Source organism: Sorex fumeus, unplaced genomic scaffold, assembly GCF_029834395.1.
Source record: "Sorex fumeus unplaced genomic scaffold, SorFum_2.1 ptg000095l, whole genome shotgun sequence".
Lineage (NCBI taxonomy): Eukaryota > Metazoa > Chordata > Mammalia > Eulipotyphla > Soricidae > Sorex > Sorex fumeus.
In genome coordinates this window covers 3,386,323-3,411,530 of record NW_026606152.1, presented here as the reverse complement: position 1 = coordinate 3,411,530, position 25,208 = coordinate 3,386,323, and the positions used below count along the sequence as shown (strand labels likewise).

The 25,208-nt window shown below is 67.9% G+C and overlaps 3 protein-coding genes across 7 annotated transcripts; 1 reads left to right on the top strand and 2 right to left on the bottom strand.

Annotated features, from left to right (window-relative positions):
• Positions 1-5,660: 5,660 nt before the first annotated feature.
• LRPAP1 (LDL receptor related protein associated protein 1) lies at positions 5,661-8,836 on the top strand. The gene is made up of 8 exons (XM_056132924.1): positions 5,661-5,891; positions 6,550-6,694; positions 7,013-7,137; positions 7,294-7,414; positions 7,501-7,659; positions 7,765-7,847; positions 8,333-8,509; positions 8,713-8,836. The coding sequence occupies exons 1-8, from the start codon at positions 5,676-5,678 to the stop codon at positions 8,770-8,772; spliced, it is 1,086 nt and encodes a 361-aa protein (XP_055988899.1). The 5' UTR covers positions 5,661-5,675; the 3' UTR covers positions 8,773-8,836.
• A 701-nt stretch (positions 8,837-9,537) lies between these two features.
• On the bottom strand, positions 9,538-18,798 carry DOK7 (docking protein 7). 2 transcript variants are annotated; one of them, XM_056132845.1, is made up of 10 exons: positions 18,498-18,798; positions 18,375-18,420; positions 15,046-15,276; positions 14,769-14,969; positions 13,471-13,590; positions 12,893-13,003; positions 12,130-12,794; positions 9,986-10,028; positions 9,787-9,885; positions 9,538-9,666 (listed from the first exon to the last, which is right to left on the bottom strand). In XM_056132845.1, the coding sequence occupies exons 1-10, from the start codon at positions 18,549-18,551 to the stop codon at positions 9,551-9,553; spliced, it is 1,686 nt and encodes a 561-aa protein (XP_055988820.1). In that variant the 5' UTR covers positions 18,552-18,798; the 3' UTR covers positions 9,538-9,550. The 2 variants fall into 2 exon arrangements, with proteins under 2 accessions (XP_055988820.1, XP_055988821.1); XM_056132846.1 differs by lacking the exon at positions 13,471-13,590.
• A 990-nt stretch (positions 18,799-19,788) lies between these two features.
• Positions 19,789-24,647, bottom strand: HGFAC (HGF activator). 4 transcript variants are annotated; one of them, XM_056132951.1, is made up of 14 exons: positions 24,542-24,647; positions 23,979-24,159; positions 23,739-23,838; positions 23,445-23,524; positions 23,020-23,142; positions 22,806-22,937; positions 22,615-22,725; positions 22,364-22,538; positions 22,199-22,284; positions 21,834-22,089; positions 21,083-21,222; positions 20,836-20,976; positions 20,461-20,609; positions 19,789-20,025 (listed from the first exon to the last, which is right to left on the bottom strand). In XM_056132951.1, exons 1-14 carry the CDS (start codon positions 24,638-24,640, stop codon positions 19,843-19,845), a joined length of 1,956 nt encoding a protein of 651 aa, XP_055988926.1. In that variant the 5' UTR covers positions 24,641-24,647; the 3' UTR covers positions 19,789-19,842. The 4 variants fall into 4 exon arrangements, with proteins under 4 accessions (XP_055988926.1, XP_055988928.1, XP_055988927.1 ...); XM_056132953.1 differs by having other exon boundaries at positions 23,020-23,139; XM_056132952.1 differs by having other exon boundaries at positions 23,739-23,835.
• Between the last annotated feature and the right edge of the window lie 561 nt (positions 24,648-25,208).

Sequence of the window (25,208 nt, the reverse complement as noted above, 5' to 3'; positions counted from 1 at the left end):
GTGAAGCACAGAGGAACGGTTAAAGATAAACTCAGGAGATTAGGGGTGCTCACAAGAGCACTGTAAGCTTCTTTGCGGGGAGGAAAGGGGCAATTCACTGACGAAGCCTAAAGCACTTAGGGTTAATGTCCAACACCCCTGCCTCCAGCCTAGCCTCTAGGGGGATGGGGGCCAAGACAGCACAGGGGTGAGGGCGGCACTTACTCCCACACAGCCCACCCGGGCTCAGCACACGGAGGGCCCCCCAAGTCCCTCCAGGAGAGATCCCTGAGCACCACATGTGGCCCCAAAACAAAACAACAAAACAAGGAAAGGCAGAACTGATCGTTTCCCTCCAGGAGGCTGAAGGCGCCCTGGGACCCTCAACCTAGACAGTATATTGGGGGGCCTGGCTCGTTCTGCACAGAAAGGAGGGGGAGGAGGAAAGAGAAAAGGAGGAGAAGGAGGAGGAGGAGGAGGAGGAGGAGGAGGAGGAGGGAAGAGGTAGGGGAGGAGGGGAGAGGAGGGGAGGGGAAGAAGGGAGGAGGGAGAGGAAGGCGCCTAAGAGCCGGTGGGGGAGGGGAGCAGGGCGGTGCAGGGGAAGAGGCTCTTTCGGCACAGAAGCCAGGGGGAAGCTCGCAGCCTCCAGGAAGCGGCTGAGTGACAGGAACCAGCAGGTGCCATGCGCGATCCGCCCCACGCCGCACACGGAAAGTGACACTAGCATTAGGGCGCAGGCAGGCGTCCCCCGCTGCCCCCCCTCCCCCCGCCCGCGCTGCCTGTCGCTCAAGCAGGGTGGCGCCTACATGGCAGGGTGCTGCTCAGCCGGGCGGAGGGCAGGTGGGGTGAGGGGCCCCGGAGCCTCTCTCTGCAGGCGCAGCCTGGGGGGCCAGGTCCGTCCTCAGGCCCCACTGCCCGGCCTGCCCGGGGGTGCCCAGGCCAGAGAAGCGAAGGCCGCTGACAGGAAGGTGCCTGCCCCATGGGTTCAGGGCGTGAGGGTGCAGGACCGCACCCAGCCTCTGGTGCTGGGGCCGGGGGCCGGGCTGGGCGGGGGTCCCTGGGCGGAACAGAGCCTCCCTGGCCCCGCAGTGGGGAAGGACCGGTTATCGGAGAGCCCATCTGCCAGCCTCGTGGCGGGCGCTGACAGCTCCCATCCACAGCTAGCACGGGGCAGTCATGCCCAAGGTCAGCGGGCGGCGGCGCGCGCAAGCAGGAGGCTGTCACAGAAAGGCCGGCAAAGGGAGGACGCTGCTCCTGCCCCTTCGAGGTCTCCGTGCGAGGCGTCCGCTAATTCTAGGTATTAGCCATCCTGGGGCCCGTCTACTACGGCAGCGGCAGAGACATGCTTAGAGACACATCCAACCTTGGATGGGAGCTGGAAAGGTACGGCGGCCAGGCAGGGGCTTGCCTTGCACACAGCCAGCCCAGGCTCGATCCCTGGCAGCCCCCAGCTCCCCGAGCACCGCCGGGACTACCAAGCCAGGAGTAAGTCCTGAGCATTCTGTTGTGGGCCAAAAACCAAAGAGAGGGGAAAAAAGGGCGTTGGGCTGGCAGACATCACTGCAGAGACAAGGAGCCTGGAGGAGCTGAGCAAGGGCAGCAGCGGGTCGGGGGCAGGGAAGCGCCTGAGTCTCCCGGGCCCACGGAGCCTGCGGTCCAGTTTCACGGCCTCAGCTTGGTCGGGGCTGCAGTGCTGGCAATGGGCATAGGCCTCCCATGGTCCTCGCACCTGCTGACCAGGATGACTGTGCTCTGGGGTGGACACAAGGCTGGCAGGCGGGGCCCAGACTCCTGGGGATAAGGAGGGCCCAGAGGAGTGACACTGTGCGACATGGGAGCAACAGAGCCCAGACGCAGGGCAGCCAGGCACGGACAGGCTTCTCTGGGACAGGTGAGGCAGGGGCATGCTCTGCTGCTGCCAATGGGGAAAGTACAAGGACCAGGGGCCCGAGGCGGGACAGCAGGGGCAGCACTGACCCGGGCTCAGTCCTCAGCACTACATGTGGTCCCTGAGCCCGGCCAGGAGTCAGCCAGGAGCCCAAAGAGTCGCTGTGCTCTGGAGGCCTGAGCCATAGGACAGCGGGCAGGAGGGCTGCTTTGCACGCGGCTGACCTGGGTTGGTCCCCAGCACCCCATGACCCCCTTAAGCCTTGCTCAGAGTGATCCTGAGCTCAGAGCCAGGAGTCAGCCCTGAGCACCACTGGTGTGGCCCCAAGATCAGGGGTATAAAAAGAAAGAGAAAAGAGAAAAGGAGTCCAGAAAAGGAGAGGCTGGGGGCGGAGACCCACTCTTCAGGCTGGGGCTCTAGGCTTGACCCTCAGAGCACCACTAGGAGCACAAAGCAAGAAGCACCCCAGGACCATGGGTGTGACCCCAAAGCAAAAAATTCAATTTTGTCTTTGGGTCACGCCTGGCAATGCTCAGGGCTGACTCCGAGCGCTGCGCTCAGGGTTCAGTCCCGGCTGGCTCAGGCGCATGTGTGGCTCTGGGATGGAGCAGTCAGCTGTGTGCAAGGCCAGCGCTCTTGGCCCGTACAGTGATCTTTGAACGTCCCAGAGCCGGGATGGGGCTGTGGCAAGGCTCCTACCTGCCTGCAGCCCGGGCCAGCCCTGGTGCACTGACTCAGGGAACGGTGCCTCAAGAGGGAACCCCTCCTCAGCCCAAGACTGCTGGGGCCGCCGGGCCTCGGAGCGCATCCAGTGCCGGCCTGTCCAGGGTCGCGGGGCAAGGCCGGGGTGCGGTGCGCCCCACCTGCTGGAAAGGGCTGTGCGGAAAACCAGCCAAAGCGACCACACAGGGACGGCAGGGTGGGGGCAGGGGTGCCCACGGCAGCCAGGAGAGCGGTGACAGGGATAGGGACCAGCGTCCCTGCTCTAGCCCAGCCCTGAAACAGCAGTGGGCACTGGGATGGTCAGGCCCATCTGACTGCCCTGGACAGGGGGTGGGGGCGAAAGGGCAGAGGGGAGGGGGAGAGGAAGGCCACCGGGCAAAGAGCTGGGCAAGGGCAGGGGAGGAAGAAGCAGGAGGAGGAGGAGGAGGAGGAGGAGGAGGAAGAGGAGGACAAGAAGAATGAAAGGAAGGATGGAAGCTGAGAAGGGGGTGGGGAGGCGGGGGAAAGAGAGAGGACGAGGGGGAGCAGGAGGAGCCGTGTCCAGGCTGAGGTCAGCACTGGCTCGGACCCTGCCTCTGCCCCTCCCGCCCCCTGTCTCCCACAGGGGGGCTGTGATGGGCAACGCTGCCCAGCACCCTGCCCCCAGGTGGTGCCGCATGCCCGCCAATGGGGGCACTTGGGTTCAGGGGCCGTGGGGTGTCACTGGAGCCCCAAAGCACCTGACTCTTTGCGGGCGGCGGAGGAGGATGAACTCACAGAGCCGTCAGCGTCTTCACATGGCTTCCAGTCACCGCGGCTCTGGCTCTCAGCCTGGTGGGAGTTTCCTGTCGGAATGATGAGGTGGGTGGGCGCCGCGGACAAGTTAATTGTCCTGGGGGTGAGGCTGGGCGATCCAGGTACCTGGGAGGGGTTTCCCAGGCCCAGTGGGCTGGGGGAGGCAGGGCAGCAGAAATGAGGATGGGGGAGGAGTTGCCTGTCCAGAGAAGGAGGCTGAGGGGTCTCTCCCCCACGCAGGGAGTGTTATCCGAGTGAGTGCTGCCCTCACCCCAGTCCTCCATGGTGCCTTGCTCGTCTTTCCATCCCTGTCCCCCTCCTTCCGTCTGTCACCCAGTCAGGGACCCTGTCAGCCGCCACCTCTTCCACCCCAGCCCCCATCTCATATACAAAGACCTCCATCCTCCCTCCCACCATCCACACATGCATCCTCTCACCTGTCCATCTGTCCATCTGTTTGTCAGTCGTATGTGTACGGTCCCCCATCCAGAAAGCAGCAGGAAGCACAGCCTAGCTCTCAGGCAACACAGCCTCCAGGAGAAGGCCAGGCAGGGAAGCACAAGCACTCCGAAGCCCGAGGCTAGAAACAGAGCAGGGTGAAGCCCGGGGTTAGGGCCAGAGCGGACAAACTGGTTCCACCCTCGGCACCCCACACAGTCCCTGAGCACTGAGTCCCAGGGGCGAGTCCTGAGAGCACTGCTGGGTGTGCCCTCAAACCCAACCGAAGACAGAGAACGGTGGCCCCCTGGTCCACATCCAAGGGGACATGTGGGGACTTAGGCAAAGAAAGAAAAGACGGGGGGGGGGGGGTGACGGTCACGACAAACATGCGGGGTGCTGGCAGAGGGAGCTGTGCAGCTCTGAGGGCCGGCAGGGGGCACACCCAGGTGGCAGGGCAGGAAGACACGCACAGAGCTGGAGGGGAGGGCGCCAGACCCAGGCCAGCCTCAAAGGCACCCTCACCCCGAAACTAAAGCACCAGGCCTAAGGGGGAATGCAGGGTGATGCACCCTAGGCAAGGAGCACCTCTGGCTGGGGCGGCCCCTCCTAGACCACGGTCCAGACAGGGTTAAGACATCTTGAACTTCTCACGGCTGGTCCCGGGCTCCAGTGGGTATCGAGGGAGGGTCTGGGACCTTTGGGTGCTGTGGGAGGGGGCTCAGTGCAGGGTGCGCGGGGGCCAGGTGCCTGGGCTCTGCCTACACAGTGACAGGGAAGGTGTAGTTCTGCCCAGGGACCCTACTCCTGCCTGCGCTGCAGGACTCTGGGGACGCATCACAGGGGGTGGGGGGTTGGGGAGGCCACCACCCACCACCCCTGGGTGAAGATGTAGCTTCACCCAAGAGTGGGCCAGTGCCTTCCTGATGTCAGAGGGTAGAGGACATCCCTGGTGGTCGCCCAGAGCTCCGTCACCAGTGAAAGCACCCCTTCCTGCTGCTCCCCACAATCTCTGCCCTGAGGGCACTGCCAGAGGCCCAGCAGGGAAACAGCGCCTGACCCGGGTCTGCCCTGTCACACCTCAGGACCCCGCCAGCAGAGGTTGCTGGGAGAGGGGCCAGGCAGCGCTGCGGAGCACGAGGGCAGGTGGTCCACCGCAGAACCCCTCCCTGCGGCACCTGCTCGCACCCCCACATTCAGTCCCACCTGGAGTCTGAATCGATCTCCACAAACCAGGGCCTAAGAGAACGACGGGCTGTCCGCCACCCCCACGTCCCTCGTCCCTCCTGCCTTGCCCCGCAGTCGGGCAAGTCCCGGGCTCGAGGCTCTCAGGGTCACGTGCCCTCGGCGCCCCTCGCAGAGCCTCGCACAGGAGCGCGGGCAAGAGGGACCGCATCAGCGGGGCCGAGATAACGGCATCGGCCATCTGCTGGCCTCGCACCACGCTCTCCGGGCCCGGTCCCGGGGGAGGGCAACCAGCCCCGACGCCCTGGAATGTCTCCCCACCCCCGCCCCAGGGTGACCTTCCAGATGTTTCTGCCGCGCCCCTCCAGCCCCCGCAGTATCTCAGGGCAGGGTCGGGCTCCCCTCCACCCTGTGGCTCCCGCCCCACCTCCAGGCACTGCCGGGTCGCGACCAGCTCCGCACTACCACCACCTAGGGACTGTCGAGGACTGTCACGAGGCGGCGGCTCGGTTGCCTAGGAAACGCCCTGCTCCACGCACGGCTCCCTGGGACTTGTAGTCCGCGGGCGGCCTCGCCCGGCCCGGCGGCGTGGCCCGGGACTACAACTCCCAGAAGGCAGAGCGGCGGGCGGGCGGGCCCCGGGCCGGGCGGGCTCGCGGCGGCGCGGGGTCCGGAGGCCAGAGGGAAGATGGCGCTGCGGAGGTCTCGGTCGGCCGTGCGCGCGCTGGCCCCGGCGCCGCTGCTGCTGCTGCTGCTGCCGCTGCTGCTGCCGCCCGCGCCCGCCGCGGCCCACGGCGGCAAGTACTCGCGGGAGAAGAACGAGCCCGGGCCGGCCCCGGCGCGCGCGTCCCGGGAGGAGTTCCGCATGGAGAAGCTCAACCAGCTCTGGGAGAAGGCGCAGAGGGTAGCGCGGGGCCGGGCCGGGGGTCTCGGCGCGGGGAGGGGGTCCCCGGCAGCAGCCAGGCAGTGTGGGCCCCCACCTGCAGCGGGAGAGGTCTGGGAGGGCGATGCATGCAGGAGCCCGCGGGCCGGCTTCCGCGGCGCCTTCCCTCTCGGAGTGACCAGCCCCGTGGCCGAACAGCCTTCTGGACAGCGGGGCGGCCCTGTCGGGACACAGGACCCCGGCCAGCGCTGTGTGCCGGGGACTGGGGGGAAGGGAGGCCCATTTGGAGGCCGTGCCCCAAGCCGTGTCCCTGGGGCTCGCCCGGAGCTACCGGGCTGGGCGTGGCCAGGCTGTGACCCCAGCCCAGCTTCATCGCGGGCCGATCGCACATTCCTGAGTCAGTCGAGGCCAAAGTGTTTGCAAAATCCGACTCCGATTTGGGAGAGAATAGAGGCTGGCCCTCGCCTGGCCCCGCCCTGAGTGAGCCCGATCTCAGGGGGCCTGGGGGGCCGCCCCCTCGGGAGGCAGGGACAGGCCGCCGCTGGGTTTGAAGGAGCAGCAGGAAGCATCTGGGTTTGGTTATCTAGAAAGGGCTCGCCCCTCCCCCCCCACGGTCTCGGCCCTTGCTGCCCCTGCCCTCCCGGCGCGGTGGCACAGACGGCTCTGTCCCTGTCCGCAGCTGCAGCTGCCGCCCGTGAGGCTGTCCGAGCTGCACGCCGACCTGAAGCTGCAGGAGCGTGACGAGTTCAGCTGGAAGAAGCTGAAGGCCGAGGGCCTGGACGCCACCGGCGAGAAGGAGGCGGCCCTGCTCCGGAGCCTCAGCGGTGAGTGCCGCTGCGCGGGGGTCTCAGGCTCTGCGGGGCAGCGTGGGTGGGGGTGTGGCCGCGTCCCTGCAGAGGTCGCCCCAGGGGGGTGCCTCCCGGTTCCCGTCCTGCCAACCCTCTCTGGCCAGTCCTCTCTGGTGCCGGAACCTGCGCCAGAACCAACCCCCACCCGCTGGCTGACACACACAACCCCACGCCTGCCTTGGGTGCCCACCCTAGTGGACCCGAGGGCCCGGTGGGCCACACAGGTCCCAGAAACCAGGGAGCAGAGGGGAGGTGTGTGCACCTGGACAATGTCCTATGCCTCTCGTCCCCCAGTTTTGGTGGCCAAGTACGGGCTGGATGGAAGGAAGAGCGCCCAGGAGGTGATAAGCAACGCCATCAGCGACAGCTCCCCGGAGGACAGCCTCGAGGACCCCCGGCTGGAGAAGCTGTGGCACCAGGTACCCGGCCCTCCTGAGAGCCCCACTGGACGCGGCGGGTGGGGGGAGGGGGGGCTGGGGGACGTGTCCCCAGGCGCAGGGAGGTGAGGGCGCTGGCGGTGCTGAGCCCGAGTTCCCAGGAGGAGCAGAGGCCCACAGGACAGTCTGTCCACCCAGGCGAAGATCTCAGGCAAGTTCTCCGACACGGAGCTGGACAAGCTGTGGCGGGAGCTGCTGCACCACCGCGAGAAGATGCGGGAGTACAACGTGCTGCTGGAGACGCTGAGCCGCACTGAGGGTGTGCAGCCCTGGGCTCCTTGGAGGGGGTGCGGCCAACCCCCCGCCCCGCGCTCCCATGCTGACACCTCCGCCTGCTCCCCGCAGACTCCCCCGAGAACTCCCTCCAGCCCTCGGACGCCACCCTGGACGAGAAGGTGCTGCAAGGCCAGCACGCGGCGCTGAAGGAGCGGCTGCGCGCGCTGGGCCTGGGCATGGAGCGGCTGCAGCGGCTCAGCCAGCAGGGCTATGGCGCCCAGGCAGCGGGTGAAGCGGGGGCGCGGGGCGGCAGGGCAGTGGAGGGCGCGGGTGCGGGCCGGCCACACCCTCCCGTGTGCTCACCACGCGCGCGCGCGGTCTTCCTCCTGCCAGAGTTCGAGGAGCCCCGGGTCATGGACCTGTGGGACCTGGCCAAGAACGCCAACTTCTCCCCGAAGGAGCTGGAGTCCTTCCGGGTGAGCTGGGCCGCGCCCCCCCCCCCCCCCCCCCCGACTCTGACTACCCCTCTCGGCTGGCCCCGCCGCTGGCAGCCCTGACTCTGCTGGCAGCCCTGACTCCGCGCTGGTGCCCCCGCCCCCCCCCCCACCCCGCGACTGGCCCCGCCCCCACGACGCCTGGCTCCGCCCCACTGCTACTCTGACTCCACCCCAGAGTAGTTGCCCATCCCGGGTCCTGCCTCAGCCCCAGGAGGAGCTGGTCTGCGCTGCGCGTTTGTGCAGACTTGGGGACCTGGGCCGCTGAAGGCCGTGGTTTGGGGTGGTTATACCAGGCCCTGCTACGTGCCTGCCGGCAGGGGAGAAACCATAGGGAGCCTGAGCCCCGGCCCGGGAGGGAGCGGCTGTGCCCTGCAGGCGCTGGCACGCGGGAGCCCACAGAGCCCGTGCGGGTCGGGTCGGGTCGGTGGTGGGCGGGTGGGAACGTGCGGCCACTGTGCCTCCAGGAGGAGCTGAAGCACTTCGAGGCCAAGATCGAGAAGCACAACCACTACCAGCAGCAGCTGGAGGTGTCGCACCAGAAGCTGCGGCACGTGGAGAAGCTGGGCGACCCCGAGCACATCAGCCGGAACCGGGAGCGCTACGCGCAGCTGGAGGAGCGGACCAAGGAGCTGGGCTACAAGGTGCGGGCGGGGCCACCGGGTCCTCCTGGGTGCTGAGTGGCAGTGTGTGCGGGCTGCGCACCTGCCTGGGGGAGGGCGCCTTGGGGTGCAGCCCCTGCAGCGTGGGCAAGCAGCTCTAAAATTAGCCTCGTCACGGGGAAGAGGGAGCAGGTGTCCCGGCCCTAGCTCTGCACCGCCTGAGGCCGTGCCCCCCCCCCCCACAGGTGAAGAAGCATTTCCAGGACCTGTCCGGCCGGATCTCCAGAGGCCACAACGAGCTCTGAGCTCTCCGCGGGGGCTCCAGGACAGCGTGTACCTCTTCACATCCCCTAAATACACAACTGTGGGCCTGAAGCTGGTGTCCACTGTCCTATCCAGCACAACCGTGCATCTGTCTGCCCCCCAGAAGCAGCTGTGTCTGAGCCCACCCTGCCCAGACCCGGGGTTGAGCCCAGGCTGTGAATCCACATCTGGACACCCGAGGAGATCGGCTGGAGGCTTGTCCTGAGTCTCTGGCCCCTCAGACCACAGGAAGGATCCCCCACCCCAAGGGACACTGGGCACCTGATCCACGGGGACGGAGACTTCCAGAAGGAATGTAAAGATAAGGGGGAAGTGCTGGTGGCTGTGTGAGGTAGGGCAGCTCACAGGCTTAGAGACATTGGGGGTGCTTCTGCCAAAATCCCCAGCCCAGCAGCAGCCAGTGACCTGGACAGGCACCTTTGAGCGGACACATCCCCCAGAGAGGCGCTGAGCTGGAAGGGCTGGAGGGGAGCCCACTCCATCCACGACCACAGGACACCCAGGAGGGCCCCTTCATTCCAGACTGTCCTGTCTGTTGGGCCGCAGTCCCCCAAGTTTGGCCACGAGTGCTGGCTGTGCCGGATCCCCGGGTTCATCCCATAGGGACTTCTCGAGTTGGGGTTCAGGGCGTTCGCATTAGGAAGGGGAGAAGTTACAGGGATACCCCAAGGTTTAGATTGTTTACACGGTCACTGTGGGTCCTGGGGACCCTGCCACCAGACATCGAGGGGGGGGTGGCCCGGCACCCTGGTCTTCGGGTCAGCGTGGGGCCTCCTTCCTCTGTTCCGCCCGGGCCTGCACGTGCCGCGCCCCAGCCCAATGCGCTGCCGCCGTGGCCACTGCGTCGATCTGCGCGTAGCACGAGGCTCCGGTCCCTGCAAAGCACACGGAGCGTCCGGCCTCCTGGCCAGGCCCCCGGGGCGCCTCCACTTCCCCCTTTGGACCCCAAAGCCCCTCTCAAACCCCCAGTCAGGCGCCCTGGTTCCCGCGCCCACCTCGGACCCCTGCCCGGGCCTCCCGCAGCTCCAGGCTCGTGTAGAGCGGCTGCGTTCTGGCGGTGGGGCTGGCCGGAATGTTCACATAGGTGGGGCCTCCTGCAGGAAGACAGGTGTGAGGGGGACTGCCGGGCAGCCTCCCCACCTGCTCCCTTCCGCTGTCTCCTTCGGCAACAGCAGCGTGGACTCCAGAACCTACCCAGTTGCGCCTTAGGGGGCCCCAGGGGTGTGGCCGCTGCTCCCTAGACCAAAGAGGACACGGATCAGTCTCCCCCCATTCGCACTCGCCTGCACCCTCTGAGGTCAGGGGCTTCACCCTGTCTCCCCCCCACTGATACCCCCTGCGGCCAGGTCCAGCCACAGCCCCCAAGACGGCCCTGTTCACTGTGGGGGCAGGGCACGTCTGACCTCTGCCTGTCCCGCACCCCCCAAGTGAGGTGCTTGGGCCAAACCGGCAATGCGGCGGTCACTTCCTGTGGCCAGACAGCCCCTCTGGCAGAGCACCCCACGCTCAGGGTGGCTGAGCCCCAGCTGAGGCTCCTGCTGAGGGAGGTGGTGGGGGAGGCCCAGCAGCCCAGTGTCCCTAGGTGCAGGGGCACCTCCCACCTATAGGAGAGGAAACTGAGGCTGAGGGGGGACTTCCTTGGTTCTGTCCAGCTCGGCCAGCCCTGGCCCTTGGAGTTTGAGGAACCTGCACCCCACAGTGGGCAGGGCATGTGAGACCTCAGGAACAGCACCTAAGCCAGGACCCCAGGCCCCACCCTGATGGGAGCCGGAATACCCTGGCCCGAAGGGCAGCGTCCACTCACCCGGATGGGCCCCGGATGGGCCCGGAGCACCCCAGCTCTCACACACAGCCCATGTGGAGGCAGGCAGGTCACATAAGCATGTTCATGTACGTGCATGCATGCATCTCAGGTACACACTACTCACCTCATACATACAGTACATGCATGTGTACATGCATGCACATCCACAGAAATCCACTAATCCATGCATGCGTAAGTATGCAATACCCCGCATGCATACAGATTCACACAAGCATAAAAGTGTACATGCATATACACAGATCATACATGCACACACATCAGACAGGCATACACCCATGTACAAGCAGAGATCACACATGCATACAACACCTCATGACACAAGTCCTGTCAGACATCCATGGGATGCCCGACATGCATGCACACAGTAACCCATGTATATGCAGACTATATACACATGCATCATACAACCCACATACATGCAGAGATCACACACAGCACTCTCCGATGTCCAGATTAGTGTATACACATGCCACATAAACATAACATCCAGTATTAGTGGCCATGTATGATACATAACATGGGTAATACATGTCCACATGTGCTCCCAGTCACGGTTTACAGCACAGCATCGTGTCATGTACTGGTTCATGTGCTGTCCATGCATGCCGTGCTCAAGTGCACACATTATGATATGCTCACACAACCTGCGTGCTCACGGCTGCGTTCCATGCCACAGTGAATGTACCACAGTGCACAGTCATGTGCACATGCCAAGCACACGTGCATGCACAGCGCAGAGCCCAGACCAGTTTCAGATGGTCGCAGGCCCGAGTCCCAGCCAGAGGCAGGGCTGGCCGAACGCAGAAGGACGAGCCTTAAGAAAGAAGGTTTTATTTCCAGTGAGGGGGTATCACAGCAGCTGGGGTCAGATGGAAGGTGAGGGCCAAGTGCCACTGTTCCAAGATCATGGCCCGACCAGCCGGGCCCAATGGTTCTCAAGACACCCCCAGCGTGCGGCCTCCACCCAGTGGGCAAGTGAGCACTGCTTTGGATTCACTCCCTTCCCCGACTCAACCTGGACAGGGGGTACGGGCAGCCGGCCGAGAGCACGGAGCTCCAGCTCTGCACGCTGCCTCTGTTCCACAGCTGCCATCAGGCCTGGGGCCCTTCAGGTCCAGGGCAAAGCTGGCATGGGTGAGCCAGGGATGGGGGCCCCAGTCACACCCTGAGCCTCAGTCTCCACCCTGCCCTGGTCCTGGCCTCCATGCGCACAGCTGGGCCAGCTCACATCCACAGTGACAGTGCAGCAAGGGCGGGGGTGACAGGGACAGTTGGCTGTCCCCCGGAAGGTGCAGGGAGCAGCGGGGGCCTCCAGCCATGGGCTCTCCCACAGCAGACTCTTGGCCTGCCTGCCCAGACGACCACCCACATGATGTCCCCCCATCACGGTAGCCCTCCCCTGAGCTGCGGACACTGGCTTCATGAACCAGCACCTGGCTCCCGTAGCCGGGCACTGACCCCTCTGTGGTCCTGGGGGTCAACCCAGCCCCAGTGGTCAGGGAGGGGGGTTTACCTTGAGGCCTCCACACACAGCACAGGTAGAAAAGAGTGCTGTGGGGGGCCCGGCTTGGTGGCTCCCCACCTCCCACGGCTCGCCCAGGGCTGGGCCGGACGGGGTGGCTGGCAGCACTTCTGTGGCCTGTCCCTGGCGTCTGGTGCCCAGCCAGCCAGGGGGACACCCTGAGTCCCGGGCCGCGTTGTCTCCGTCGGGGCCTCCCTGCCCAGCCCGGCTCTGGTCCCCAGAGGCCTGGTACAGGCTGCGCGGTGTGTCGTAGTGAGGCCGCAGCCCACTAGGCACCTGGTACTCGGCGGCGGGCGGGCAGGCACACAGGCTGTGCTCGGGTGGGAGGCTGAGTTGGGAGCCCCGCTCCCCCGCCTCACACCACATGTCCAGGCTGCTGCCCGCACACGACGAGAAGCTGCCCGAGCAGGAGGAATGGCTGCCCGTGGCGATGCCGCTGTCCGAGGAGCCCTGGCGGCCGACCTCCTGCAGTGGCCGCGGCCGCAGTGGCTGGGGGGGTGGCCGGGAGGCGCCCGGCGCAGCCTCCCCGGGGCCCTGGCCGCCCTCCTGCGAGGTGCCGGCGGAGGCTGATTCTGGCCACGCAGCAAGCCGACTGCCGGCACTGACATCTGAGTGGCTGGCCTCTGAGGACGAGCTGGACATGCTGCGGTCATCCCCTGAGACAGAGGACCACGGTGTCACTGCCCACACCACTTCCTTCACACCCCACCCCTTGCACCCTGGCTGTGCTCACAGACCCACCCGCTTCACCCACCTGTGCTGCCAGGCCTGCCCGCGTGCGAGAGGAGACTCAGCCGCTTCTCCAGACGCAGGGCCTCCTGGGCTACACGGTCCGGCGTGGCCCCAGGGACCCCAGGGCCAGGATCTGCAGAGAAGGAGGTGAGCCGGGGGCCCGCCAGTGCCAGGCTGGCCCCCCCTGCTCACATCCTGCTTGCCAGACACCCTCACAGGCCCTGCACACTCCCCTTGACCCCACACACATGCCCCTCGCCTCCCCATCTGGGGTTGAGAAAGGGTGTGCAGAGAAGGCCCCACCGGCTCAGGGCAGGAGCCCCTGTGAGGACCACAGTCCGGAGTCTGATTGTCACCTGGGCCAGCCGCGGTCATAGCCCACACCAACGGCTGCAATGCACCGATGAACCAGCAGGGGGCGTCACCGCACCCAGCAAAAGCTTGTGGTGCCCAGGGGTGCCGGGATGGAGCAGCTGCGGCGGGCAAGGACCTGAGCGGGGTTGTGGGCCTGGACCACCCTCCCCGCACTGGGCGCAGCAGGACCCTGCGGGGCCTTGGCCACTCTGGGCACCCCGGCCCCCCGCCCGGGGCTGCACACACCTGGGAGCAGCGGCCGCAGCCCGAAGGGGCCCCTGCTAGGCGAGACCCCGCGCACGATGCAGTCGAACAGGAAGCTGATCTGCTCGCCCTCGGCCGCCGACAGGAAGAACACGCCAGCCCCTGGGGACACGGACCAGCGCGCCCTGAGCCCCCCACCCCGCTGCTCTGCAAGGGCCCTGGCCACGCCCACGCGGCAGGGGAAGGGGGCACCCATCTTGCCGGGGTGGACGGACACCCCCGAAAATATGTCTCCTCACTGGGGTTGACGGTTGGGCCTCTCTCAGACATGACTGGGGGCTGCCTGGAGCCCAGTGACGCTCTTAATCTGAGGACCCACTGTGGCCCCTCCATGGGAGCACTGGGTGGGGAGTCAGAGCCTGCGACTGGGGTGCAGGACCCACCCTGCAGTGAAGTTGGGGGCAGAGTTGGGTCTGGTGGGGAGGGAGGCAGGATCTATGGGGGGCGGAGGGGGTCTCAGGAGGGGAGGCGGGGCCTCCCGGGAGACTGGAGTCTCAGGGGTCTGCTCCTTTTCAGGGGGGCGTTGGGGTCCAGTCACAGGAAGGGACGGAGCAGGGATGAGTCGGCCCTGGGTGCTGGCTGTTGTCAGCCCCCCAGATTTCTGAGGTAGGTGGGAGCCCATGCGCAGATCCCCCTGCCTTCTCCCCACCTGGGGTCAGCTGCCAGCACACCCCCTTGCAATGTCCCCAAATGGCTTAGAGATGAGAAAACAGGGCAGGGAAGCCAGAAAGTGGCCTCAAGTCCAGACACTGGGCCACCGGGGCCTGCCGTGGTGCTGCACAGCTGTGACCGCAGCCAGCAGGAGTGACGCAGCGTTGGCCGGAAGGCCCCAGACGCGGCCAGACAGCGAGGTGGGGCGCGGGGCGTCCTGGCCAACCTGCCCGGCCAACCCGCCCTGTCGGCGCCCTGGGCCACGGCACAGAGCTGGCCCCTAATCCCGGTCCAGGGCAGCTGGCCGCAGAGGGCACGGTCAGTCCCCGCTATAAACAACACATGACGAACGGGCAGCGCCAGGGCGAGCGCTGGGTGTCTCCGAGCCACCCTCCCGCTCTGGGGACCCTGGCAGCGACCTTCTGTGCAGCATCTCCGTGTGGGGGCCCCTCACTCCCCGAAGCAGGCTCTTGCCCCCCCAGGTCGCTCCCCGCTGCCCGACCCTAGGGTGTGCCCGGGAACCCACGGTCTGCCCACACCAGCCTGTTCACGGCTCTGCAGGACAAGGAGCCGCTGGGCCAACCCCACAGGAACGCCCGGCTCCTCCCTGCCCACCCCCCCATACTTACAGTACCCACACCTGGTCCCGCCCTCGAAGATGAAGCCGCCGGGCACCGCGCCGTAGCGCCGCAGGTCTGACAGCCTCCACTGGCCCCCCACGACGGGCGGCACGTCCCGCGCCAGGGCCAGCGCGTCGTTGCACAGATGCAGCGTGGCTGGGCCGCTCTCCAGCTTGGTGCCCGGCGCCACCGTCACCGGGAATCTGTGTACTGGGGAGGGCGCAGCGGTCAGGGCGGCGGGCGCCAGTGCCCCTTTGCTCGGCTCCCTGCACCCCGCCGTACTCACCCTCGCCGAGCGCGTAACGGATGCGGGCGTCCCAGGCGCACATGGCCTCGCGGCTGTCGAAGCCCAGCATGACAGCCTGCGGCAGGCACACGATGGCCAGCGTGTGGGCCAGGCCCTCGAACGCCAGCCCCGGCTCCAGGCCGCAGATGGCTTCCAGCGTGACGCTGCTGCGCTCCCGCAGGCCCTTGGCGCGATCCGAGCGGTCCTTGTAGGCGAGAAGCTGCAGGCAATCTGCAGAACATAGGGCTCAGGCGAGCGCACGCACGCACGGACGCCCCGATGGATGCACACTGCCCCATGCACGCACGCACGGGCACACCAGACACAGGCACGCGCGCATGCCCGGACGCACGCACGCACGCACGCACACACGTATGCACACACGCACACTGCCCCAATATGCATGCCTGGACGCACACCCCGACATGCGTGCCCCATGCCCTCCCGGCATACTCACGCCATGATGCCGCACGCCCAGTGCACATGCATGCATCTCTCGGCCCTGAGCAGCTGCCAACCCCCAGATGAGGAACCCGAGCCCTGAGCACCCCAGCCTGCGGCGGGGGAGGGTCTCAGGATCGCACTGCCTCTGCGCATCTCCCCCTCGGCTCGCCTCCCACAGCCAGGGTGACACCTATTCCCACTGCCCTGCTCAGGCCCCGGCCTCAGGGCTCCCCTCGGAAACTGGCGCATTTGTGTGCGGGGCAAGCATCAAGCCTGCTTGGGACAGGCGGGGAAATTGTGGGGGTCCTGCACAGGTCCCCCAGCACGCAACTGGGGCAAGCCTGGCGCCGAGTCAGCACGTGGTCAGCCTTAGCGCTTCCCTGGCTGTCCCAGGTGAGGTGCTGCTGTCCGCCTCCACCTGCGCCGTGTCCCCAGAACCTCCCCTTGGTACACAGCTCCTTGGACCCCACAGAACCCCACACGGCCCGCAAGGAGCCCACAGGCCCTTCCCATGGGACCTCAACGTGGGACTGTCTAGAGCTGGGTACCCCTGAACCTCAAGGCCTCTACTCAGCCCCTGTGGAGATGGGGGTCCCCCGGAAGGCGCCCTGTTCCTCAGGGGGTGAGGCCTGGTTCCTGCTCCAGTTACGGGCCTCAGAGCAGCTCTACCCACTGTGTGCCCCCGACAGTGGCCACCCCATCTCCATGCGCTGGAACCCCACAGACAGATGCTTGCTCACCTGTCCATGCATGCCCGTAAACGAGCCCTCGTGTGTGGGTGATGTGAGGGCAGATTGAGCTGCTCCCCCCTAGAAACAACCTGCCCACTCGTGACATGGCCTGCAGGGGCACCTGGATGCTTGATCAGGCCTGAACCACAGAAAACAGCATTGTGCCAGTGGGGACGGTGCTGGGCAGGGCAGCCGAGGGCAGTGGCCTCAGGAGCTGGGCCCCTGCCGTGTTGGTGCTGAGGCCTCAGCAGTAGAGAGGGGCTTTAGAATAAGCGCTGCAGTGGGGAGCAGGGCACTGCCTAAGACCAGGGCACCCTGGGGCCTACAGAGAGAGCGTGAGGGTCAGGGGGTCCTGCTGTCCGGAGGGGTTCAGTCACCCTAGAGGCATGACTGTGGAGGTGCTTGGAGCTGACTGGGAAGAGGGGCCCGGCTGGAGGAGGGGGGCGGCAGTCACAGCCCAGACCCAGACACGCTGGAGCCGCAGTTGGGCACCCAGTGGCCTCAAGCAGCACCAGGACCGCCCCTGAGTGGGGCTTAGAGTGGCCTCCGGCACTAGCTTCCAGTGGCTCTGACCAGAGATACCCCTGACGGGTACTAGGGCAGGAGGCCCGTTCTGGAGCCCAGCTGTTGCCAGGTCAGGCCTGGGAGCCCTACAAGTTAATTTGGGAGAGAGAGCACCAAATCCTACACGGGGGGGCTTTGGTGACGGAGAGCTGGGTACAGGGCCTGGAGGGACCTGTCACCACCAGCCGCACAGACTATCGGCTGAGTTGGGGCTTCTGACCCCAGAGCTCCCTGCCCCTAGCCACCCCAGAACTTGGAGTTCTGGCTGGTGGATCTTGCCAGATGATGAGGTCCCACCGGAGTTTGGTCACTCCTGCCCCTGTGGGCCCGGGCGCGCCTCCATTCCCCAACCCCCAGTGAGTCCCCCCGACCCCCCACCGAGACTAGTATGGAGAGCCAGGCCATCTGCGGAGGCAGACTCCTTTTCTTTTCGGCTTTTTGGGTGATGCTCAAGGGTTACTCCTGACTCTGCCCTCAGGAATTGCTCCTGGCAGTATACTTGGGGACCATGTGGGATGCCGGGGATGGAGCCCAGGTTGGCCACGTGCAAGGCAAACGCCCTCCCCGCTGTTCTAGCTCTCTGACCCCCATCCTCCTCTTTTCTTGGGCACCCTCTTTCTTGGAGAGCATCCAGCGTCTGGGGAGTCCTTAGGTCCTCGAGGTTATGGCTCTGCCACCACCCAAGTCATGGGGAGTAGCTGGGCAGGGCGCCAGAGGTGTGGGATTGGCCCTGGGGCTGGGGGGCTGGTAACAGGGCTCCTGCCCAGCCATGTCCCTCCTGTGCTCCGCCAGCGCCGGCACCCACATGCCCTCTGGACAGTGTGGGGAGGCCACTCTGCAGGAGGCCCCCAGGTCTCTGCTCACGGTGTCCTCCCCCGCCCTGCCCAGCGGTGCCAGCCGCTGCCCTTCTTTCAGCATTCACCCCACTCCCAGGGCTGGAGGGGAAACTGGGGCGCAGGCAGGAAGGGAATGGGTGCAGACCTCCGTCTGGCCGCCGGGAGGGAGGAGCAGAGCCAGCGGCCGCGGCGGAACGAGGCCCCGCGCCGGCCGCCAGCCTCAGCCCAGCTTCCCACACGGCCCCCGGGGCGCTGGGCGGGCTCCAGACACCTGTCTCCTCGACAGCTGCAGATCCTCCAACTGTGCCCCAACTGTGTCCCGCCGAGGTGACCCCTCCCCCGCTACCCCCGCCGCGACGGCGCGCAAAGCCCGCAGGGTCCCGGACGCGAACTGCACGGGGAGCCGCGCACCCGGGCCACGCCCACGGGCGCCTGTTCTTGGGCTTGGGGGGCTCCCACGAGGGAGCAGTGAGGAAACCAGGCTCGCGCCGGACCCTGGGGTCTGCGCTCGGGCCAGGAGCCGCGGCCCGCTCTCCGTCTCCCCGTTCCTGCCCTGCTGCTGTTGTTCTCCGGGTACAGCCCGCGCCCGGGCGGCAGCGCCGGCTATTTCGGGCGAGCTGGCCGCGCTCCGGCGCCCGGAGCTCGCTTCCTGCGCGGGCGGCGCCCCCGGCTGCACCCACACCCCGCGCCCCACACCGCGCCCGTCGCCCCGGCCCGGGAACCGCGGCCCGCGGCCCGCGGCCCGCGCGCTCACCTGCCACGGGCGACGGCTTGCGGAGCACCAGCCACCTACTCTTCCACTGCGGGACAAAGGGGGCGTGAGCGGCCGCGCCCCGCCCGCGCCCCCCGCCGCCCGCGCCCCCGCCCCCGCGCCCACCTTCTTGCCGTCCCGCAGCTTGACCTGGCCCTCCACCAGCGCCGCCTCGGTCATCTTCTGTCATGGTGCCCGGCGCCGCCGCCCCGCGGCCGCCCAGCCCAGGGTCACTTTCAAAGCGCGTCGGCGGCCGGGGCTGGGCCAGAGGGGGGCGGGCCCGGCGGGGGCGGGGCGCGTGGGGTCTCCCCGACGCCGGGGTGGGGCGCGGGGCGGCGTCAGGACGCCCGGGACCCCGCTCGGCTGCGCCTCACGGCCGAACCGCCCTGGGCCTCTGCCCTGCCTGGACGCCCCCAGCCCGGAGCCGCTGCCAGACGCCTCCAGGAGCCCCTGAGTTCGGCCAGCCCTCCCCGACACTGACCTCCCGCTCGGAGGGCCGGGCGGTGTAGACCTGCCACCTGCCAGGGCAGTGAGACGCCCCCCCCGCCCCCACGCTGGTCCAGGCGCCGCTGCCCAGACCGGAAGCTGACCTCAGCCCCCGGCTGCAGCGGCCAGGCTGTCCCGGGGTTGGTGAGGGGGAGGCGGGCGGATGGCGAGGCGAGGCGAGGCGAGGGGCCCGCCCTCCCCATAGTGCCCAGAGGACAGGCGCGAGGTGGTGACAAGCTCATTCCGATGTCTCAGGCCGTCTGGCCGCAGGGTCGGCGCCCAGCGCGCACCGCCCGCCCCCGCGTCACCTGTGCCACCAGCCGCCCGCCGCCCGCGCGGAGCCTTGCCAGGCCTCCCTGCCCCATTCATGCTCCCGGCTCGGCGGGGCAGGGACCGGCCTGGGCAGCGCTGGGTGCTGGACACGGCCACATCCGCTGCCTGGCACGCGGCCGGCGCTCCCCGCAGGCAGGGGCCCGCCCGCTGCATTCCTCAGAGCTGGCCCCTGCCCAGCGCCCACCCCGCTTGCCCCCGGCCGCACCTGCTCCCAAGGGCGCCACCCGCCTCCGCCTCCTTCCGAGCTGCCGGCTGGCCGAGGAGCCTGAAGCCCGGCCCCAAGGCGGGAGTGGTGGGAAGTGCCTGACCGAGAGCGCCGGCCTCTGCCCTGAGAGCACAGCGCGGAAAGGGGGCCCAGGAAGGGGTCCCGCCCGCTCTGGCTCGGCTGCCACCTGCACAGTCCTGCGCCGACTTGGGGCAGAGGGCCGCCCGCAGAATGCAGGGCTGAAGACGGAGCAAAGTGCCGAAGGATGCCTGCTCTGGCTGGAGGAGCCAGACCCATAGACCGAGCACCATCCACGGGCGCTGTGGGCCAGCTGGGGCTGCCACGGGGTTTGCCTGTGGCTCTCCTCGCTCCATGCACAGAGGGAGGCGGGTCCTCGGCAAACCCCTTTATTGCTGCGTGCGTGGCAGGGGCAGAAATGGGGGAACCTCAGGCAGGATTCGCAGGACGCTTGGGGGGCCGGATCCGGTCGTTGATCCAGCCCACGTAATTGGTGACGCGGGTGTAGACACCAGGCTTGTTGAGGCGTCCACAGCCTTCCCCCCAGCTGATAATGCCATACAGGAAGGACACCCCATTCTTCTCACAGGCCAGGGGCCCACCCGAGTCCCCCTGCAGGAGAGTGCTGGTTAGTGCCCATAGGGTACCCGCTTCCCCTGTCCCTTGGTCAACTAAGGTGCCTTAGATGGGCCTGCCCGAGTGGGGCAGGTGACAGAGCATTACAAGCAGGGGAGCTGTCCCGGGTCGAGCAGGATTGTCCCCCACCCTGCTCTGCCCCTCTGTGGGGTGGGATTGTCCCTGCCCCTGGGATTCACTGGCACCCCAAGGCCTGAGGCTGGTCCCCAGCTCTGCTGCTGGGACCAGCCCCACATCCCAGAACATGCCCTCCTGTCCCCTAAAGTCTGCCTCAGCACCTGACAAACTCCTAATGCCCCTTCCTCCAGAAGGTGCCCAGGCTTCTCCCAGGGTCCATCTCTGCCCCAGGACCCCCCAGGCGGGGCCTTGCTGGCCCTGTGGGGCCTGCAGGGAGCCGCGGCCGAGATGCACCTGGCAGGCGTCCGCCTTACAGTCGAAGTAGCCAGCACACAGCATGTTGGGGCTGATGTCCGCGCCATACACCTCGGGGCTGCTGCACTTGTGGTCAGCCACCAGGGGCACCAGCGCCTCCCTGAGGGAGCTGGAGTAGCCGTTCACATCTGCCAGGGACGGGCATTCAGTGGGCACCACCACCCCACATGGGGGACGAGGCGGCACAGCCCTGGACATGAGGGGGCACGGCCCAGCGCTGGGCACAAGGGAGGGCACAAGGGCATGAGGGGGGTCACAGCCCTGAGCGAAAGATGGCACCAAGATGTGCACAGGCCAGCCCTGGCACAAAGGCAAGCGGGGGCCCTTCCCTGCGTGGCACGAGGCCCCACTCACTCTCGTCCTGGTGACCCCAGCCTGCTATCTGGCACCGGTGTCCCGGAGGGAAGGGGCTGTCCGGCTCGGGCAGGCAGATGGGCTGGACGAACTGGGAGCGCACGGCACAACGGGTCCCGTTCTTCCGCAGCCGGATCAGAACTGAGGCGGAGGGCAGCCCGGCAGAAAGGCGGCCGGTGAGGGTGGGCAAGCAGGGACAGCCCGGCGGCTTCCCCCGCCTCCCTCCCGCCGCCCCGCCGGGCCGCACCCAGGTCGTGGTCACTGGGGTTGAACACGGAGTACAAGGGGTAGGGGATATACTTCTCCACGGCGAACTTCTGCGTCACGTCCGTGGTGCGGTTGAAGAAGTGCTGGCCCAGCACCACCGAGATGCTGTCCCTGGGGGGGCTGGGGACAGCGGCGCCTCAGCCGCGCGGCGCGCCCCGCCCCGCCCCGCGCCGCCCACCGAACCCCTCCCGGGGGGTCTGCCCGGACCGCAGCAGGTCGGGACGGGAGAGAGACGGGACGGGGGTGGTCTCTGACCCCGCCGGTCACGGGCTGCGCGGTCCCCTAAGCCCGGAACCTTTCCCGGCTCCGCACGAGGGCCCTGCGCCCCCTGGCGGCCAGCGGATCGCCTGCGAGCCCGGGGCGGGGCCTGAGCGGGACACGCCCATCGCCTCTGCCGCGCATGTGCGGCCCCGCCCCGCCCTCCGGAGCGCGAGAGCCGCCCTCGCCCGGTGCGTCCCCGCGCCTCCACCTGGGCGGGTGGGGTCCGTGGGGTGGGTGGGGGTCCGTAGGGGTGATGAGGAGCGTGGGGAAGGATGGGGTCTGTGGGGGCAGGTGGGGCCCGGGGAAAGACGGGGGTCCGTGGGGAGGCTGGGGTCCGTGGGGGGGGGGAGGCTGGGGTCCGCAGAGAGGCCGGGGTCTGCAGGGAGGCCGGGGGTCCGTGGGGGAGGCTGGGGTGGGCGGGGGTCCGTGGGGTGAGCAGGGTGGGTGGGGAGGCTGGGGGCCCCTCTCGCCTGCTGGAGAAGCAGTGGGCGGCCGAGACCACCCAGCAGCTGTGCACCAGGCTTCCCGCGCAGAAGCTGTCCCCGACGTAGACGGCGGCCAGCCAGGGGTGGGAGCCGGGCAGCGCGGACGAGCCGCCGATGATGCGCGGCCGCAGGAAGCTCCGCTTCCGGTGCCTCTTGCCGCAGGTCTGGCGGGGCGCGGGGGGCGCCGCCGCTCCCAGACTCAGCAGGACCTGCGTCGGGAGCTGGTTTCTGGCCAGCGATTCTGGGGGCAGAGGCCGCCGCGTCACAGCCGGCCGCCGCGGACGCGGGTGGTCCGCGCGGGCGCCCCCCCCCCACCCCGGCACGCCCGCCGGCCGCTTTCCCGCGCGCACCGCAGGCCGCCAGGCGGCAGTACTCCCACGAGAGGGCGCTGTCCTTCACCACGTAGCACCACGGCCGCTCGTCCAGGTCCGGGTTCCTGGGGCGCAGGGCACGGGTGGGCGCGGGCGGGGTCCCCGCGACCCCGGGAGGGCGGGGCGCGCGGGGCCGGCGCTCACCGGCAGTAGGCGTGCGGGCCCAGGCCCAGCAGCTCGGCGGCGCCCACCGAGTCCACGTGCAGCTCCTGGTACAGCAGGTCCGAGTTCCAGGCCAGGCAGCTGAGGCCCGAGGCGGCGGTGCCCGCCACGCCACGGTAGTCGGTGCCGTTGCCCAGGAAGCAGCGCTGGGCGGGCTCTGCGGGCGCCGCGGGTTAGCGGGGGCAGTGTCCCGGCCCGCCACCCGCCCGCCCGCCCGCCCGCGCTCCACTCACCGATGTTGCAGAGCCGTCCGGCGCGGCCCGGGGGACAGGAGCAGACGGTCGCCCCGGTGGCCAGGATCAGGTGGCAGGTGCCCCCGTGCAGGCAGGGACTGTCCGGGCACTCTGGTGGGGGCGGAGGCCGGGAGGTGGGGGCTCCGGCGGGGCGGGGCGGGGGCGCGTACCCGCGCGTGGGGGGCGCGTACCTGCGTGCTCCGTGTCGCGGCAGAGGGCCCGGCCCCCCGCGCACTCGCACTGCTCCACGCGGCCCCCCTTCGCGCGGGCCCAGCGCTCCCCATCGTCCAGGTACTCGTGGCGCGAGTCGTCGAAGCATTTCTCTGCGGGGAGCACAGTGAGCCCCGCGCGCAGAGTCCCCGTCCCCCCCCCCCCCCCCTCGGCCCCGCGGCCGCACGCACTCACCCGTGCCGCAGTCCCAGCCTGTGAAGGCTGCGGGGCAGGCACACTGGTAGGACCCCAGTTCCGGGGTGGAGGAGCAGGAGCCCCCATTGAGGCAGGGGCTGGAGGCGCAGGGGTCGGGGGCTGCTGCGGAGGGGGCAGGGGTCTGAGAGCCCGCCGTGGGCTCCCAGGGCGTGGGGTCTGGGCCTCGCCCCTTTGGTGATTCGGACTCTGGGCGCCCCCTGCGGAGCCCGGCTGCGCGCAGCAGCCCCTCACCCGGAGGGCCTGGCGCAACCACCTGGGGGCGCCATGGCCCTGGCCCTGGCCCGGCCCAGCCCCCCCTACCCCCCAACTCTGGGCCATCCTTCCCCCACCTCTGGCTCTTCTCCCTCCTTGGCCACCCCGTGGGGCTCCGACCCTGGCAGCTCCGGCCCAGGCCCAGCACCCACCTGGCCCCCCCTGGGGCGTGGGAGGCTGTGCACAGTAGCCCCAGCTGTGGTCACGGTCGTAGTTGTGGGTGGTGGCACACCTGAGGGAGCGGTGGCCTCAGTGGCAGGGTCCTGGGCTGGCCCTCACTGGGTTGCTCTCACCCCCTCACTCCTGGACTCTCCCACTCTCCTTCACTCATGCCCCACTCACTCATTCGCTCATTATCAGAGCCTGAGCGTGGGTGCGGTGCAGTGTGGGGCCAGTGAGGGCCTGCACTGCTGCTGCCTGGTGGTAAAGCCTGCCCCCTGACCCACCACTTCCTGTGGGCACTGCCCTCCGTCGTGCAGGAATGGAACATGTGGCCACCGTAGCGGAAGGGGAACCGGCAGAGCTGCCCATCCTCCGTGAGCACTGCTGGGGAGGTGGCAGGGTCAGGGGTCTGCACGCAGCACCTCCTGACCCCCATCCTGCACCTGCTCACCCAGCATCCCCCCTCCCTAGAACCCGCCCTTCAAGGTACTGCCCGCTGCCTCCAGGAAGCACTCCAGACACACCTGCACCCCCAGGGCTGCTGCTTGAGGGAGCCACTCGGGTCAGGGGGGTGTGCTCCACATCTTGGGGTCCCTCTGCCTCTGCAGTGCTGGTGGCTGGAGTCCTAGGGTTCGCAGAGGTCATGGGGGGCCCTGGCGTCCCAATGGTCACTGTGCTGTTGGGTTCCGGTTCCTCAGTCTGGTTCTAGGAGCCGAGAGTGCTGAGGATGTGCGCTCAATGTGGCCCCCATCCCCATACTGGGGTCCTCAGGTCTGGGAGCAGGCACGAGGCCCTGAACATATCCCTGTAGCCAGCTGGCCCCTCCCCCTCCCAGCAGCCTGGGACTCAGCAGGGCTGAGTCAGTGAATCCTGGTGTCCACCGAGGGGATGAGAGCAGCTGTGCCCCTCCCCCCAGCCCACCCCAGACACTGGTTGGGACCGCAGGAGGGGTGGCCAGGGTCAGCCCGAGCTGCCTGACTCACCTCTGAACTAGGGCCTCACTTGCCCTCCACCTAAATCCTGGAGGCACTGCCCCTTGCCCCAGCTGGCTGGGCTGCCCACACCCCGAGGGGTTCCCAGTACTTACCCTGCTGGCCTGGGGCTGGGCCTTCAGAGGTGGTAGCAGGAGCATCAGGGAGAGCAAGGGCAGCAGGTAGGGGCCAGACACCCAGACCCGGCGCCCCATGGCTCCTTCTGAGTGAATGTGAGGGGTGGCGGGAGGCCGAGCAGCCGAGGTCAGGGCCTCCTGGAAATCATTAACCCGGGTCCTTCTGGCTCAGCATGAGCCCCTCGCTGGGGCCCAGCTGCCCCCTCTGGGAACAACTGTGTTGTTTGGACCTAACTGGCTTCTGTTCTTGGCCAAAAGCCTCCTCCAGGACGGCCTCCAGCACAGCACTGCAGGTCAGGGCCGACACCAGCCTACTGCTGGGCCCTGCAGGCTGACCTCTGTCTTGGTGAACTGTTTGGACCCTTGGGGCAGGGCCTGTCCCTGCAATACCAAAGTGCTGGCGTTTACATGGTGACCCAGGATGGGGACTCTCCATTGTCCACAACACTCCTGGACCCTGGGGTGGAGGAATGAGTACCCCGGAATGAGCCTGGGGTAGGGGATCCCTTAGAGGAGGCAGGAGGAGAGCTGAGAGGTGACGGTAACAGGAGCGGTGCCACCCCCACTTCTCCAGGCATTCCTCTCCCTCCAGAAAGCCTTCTTAGCCTGGACTGTGCAGGGCTGGGCTTCTGCGCAATCTACGTGA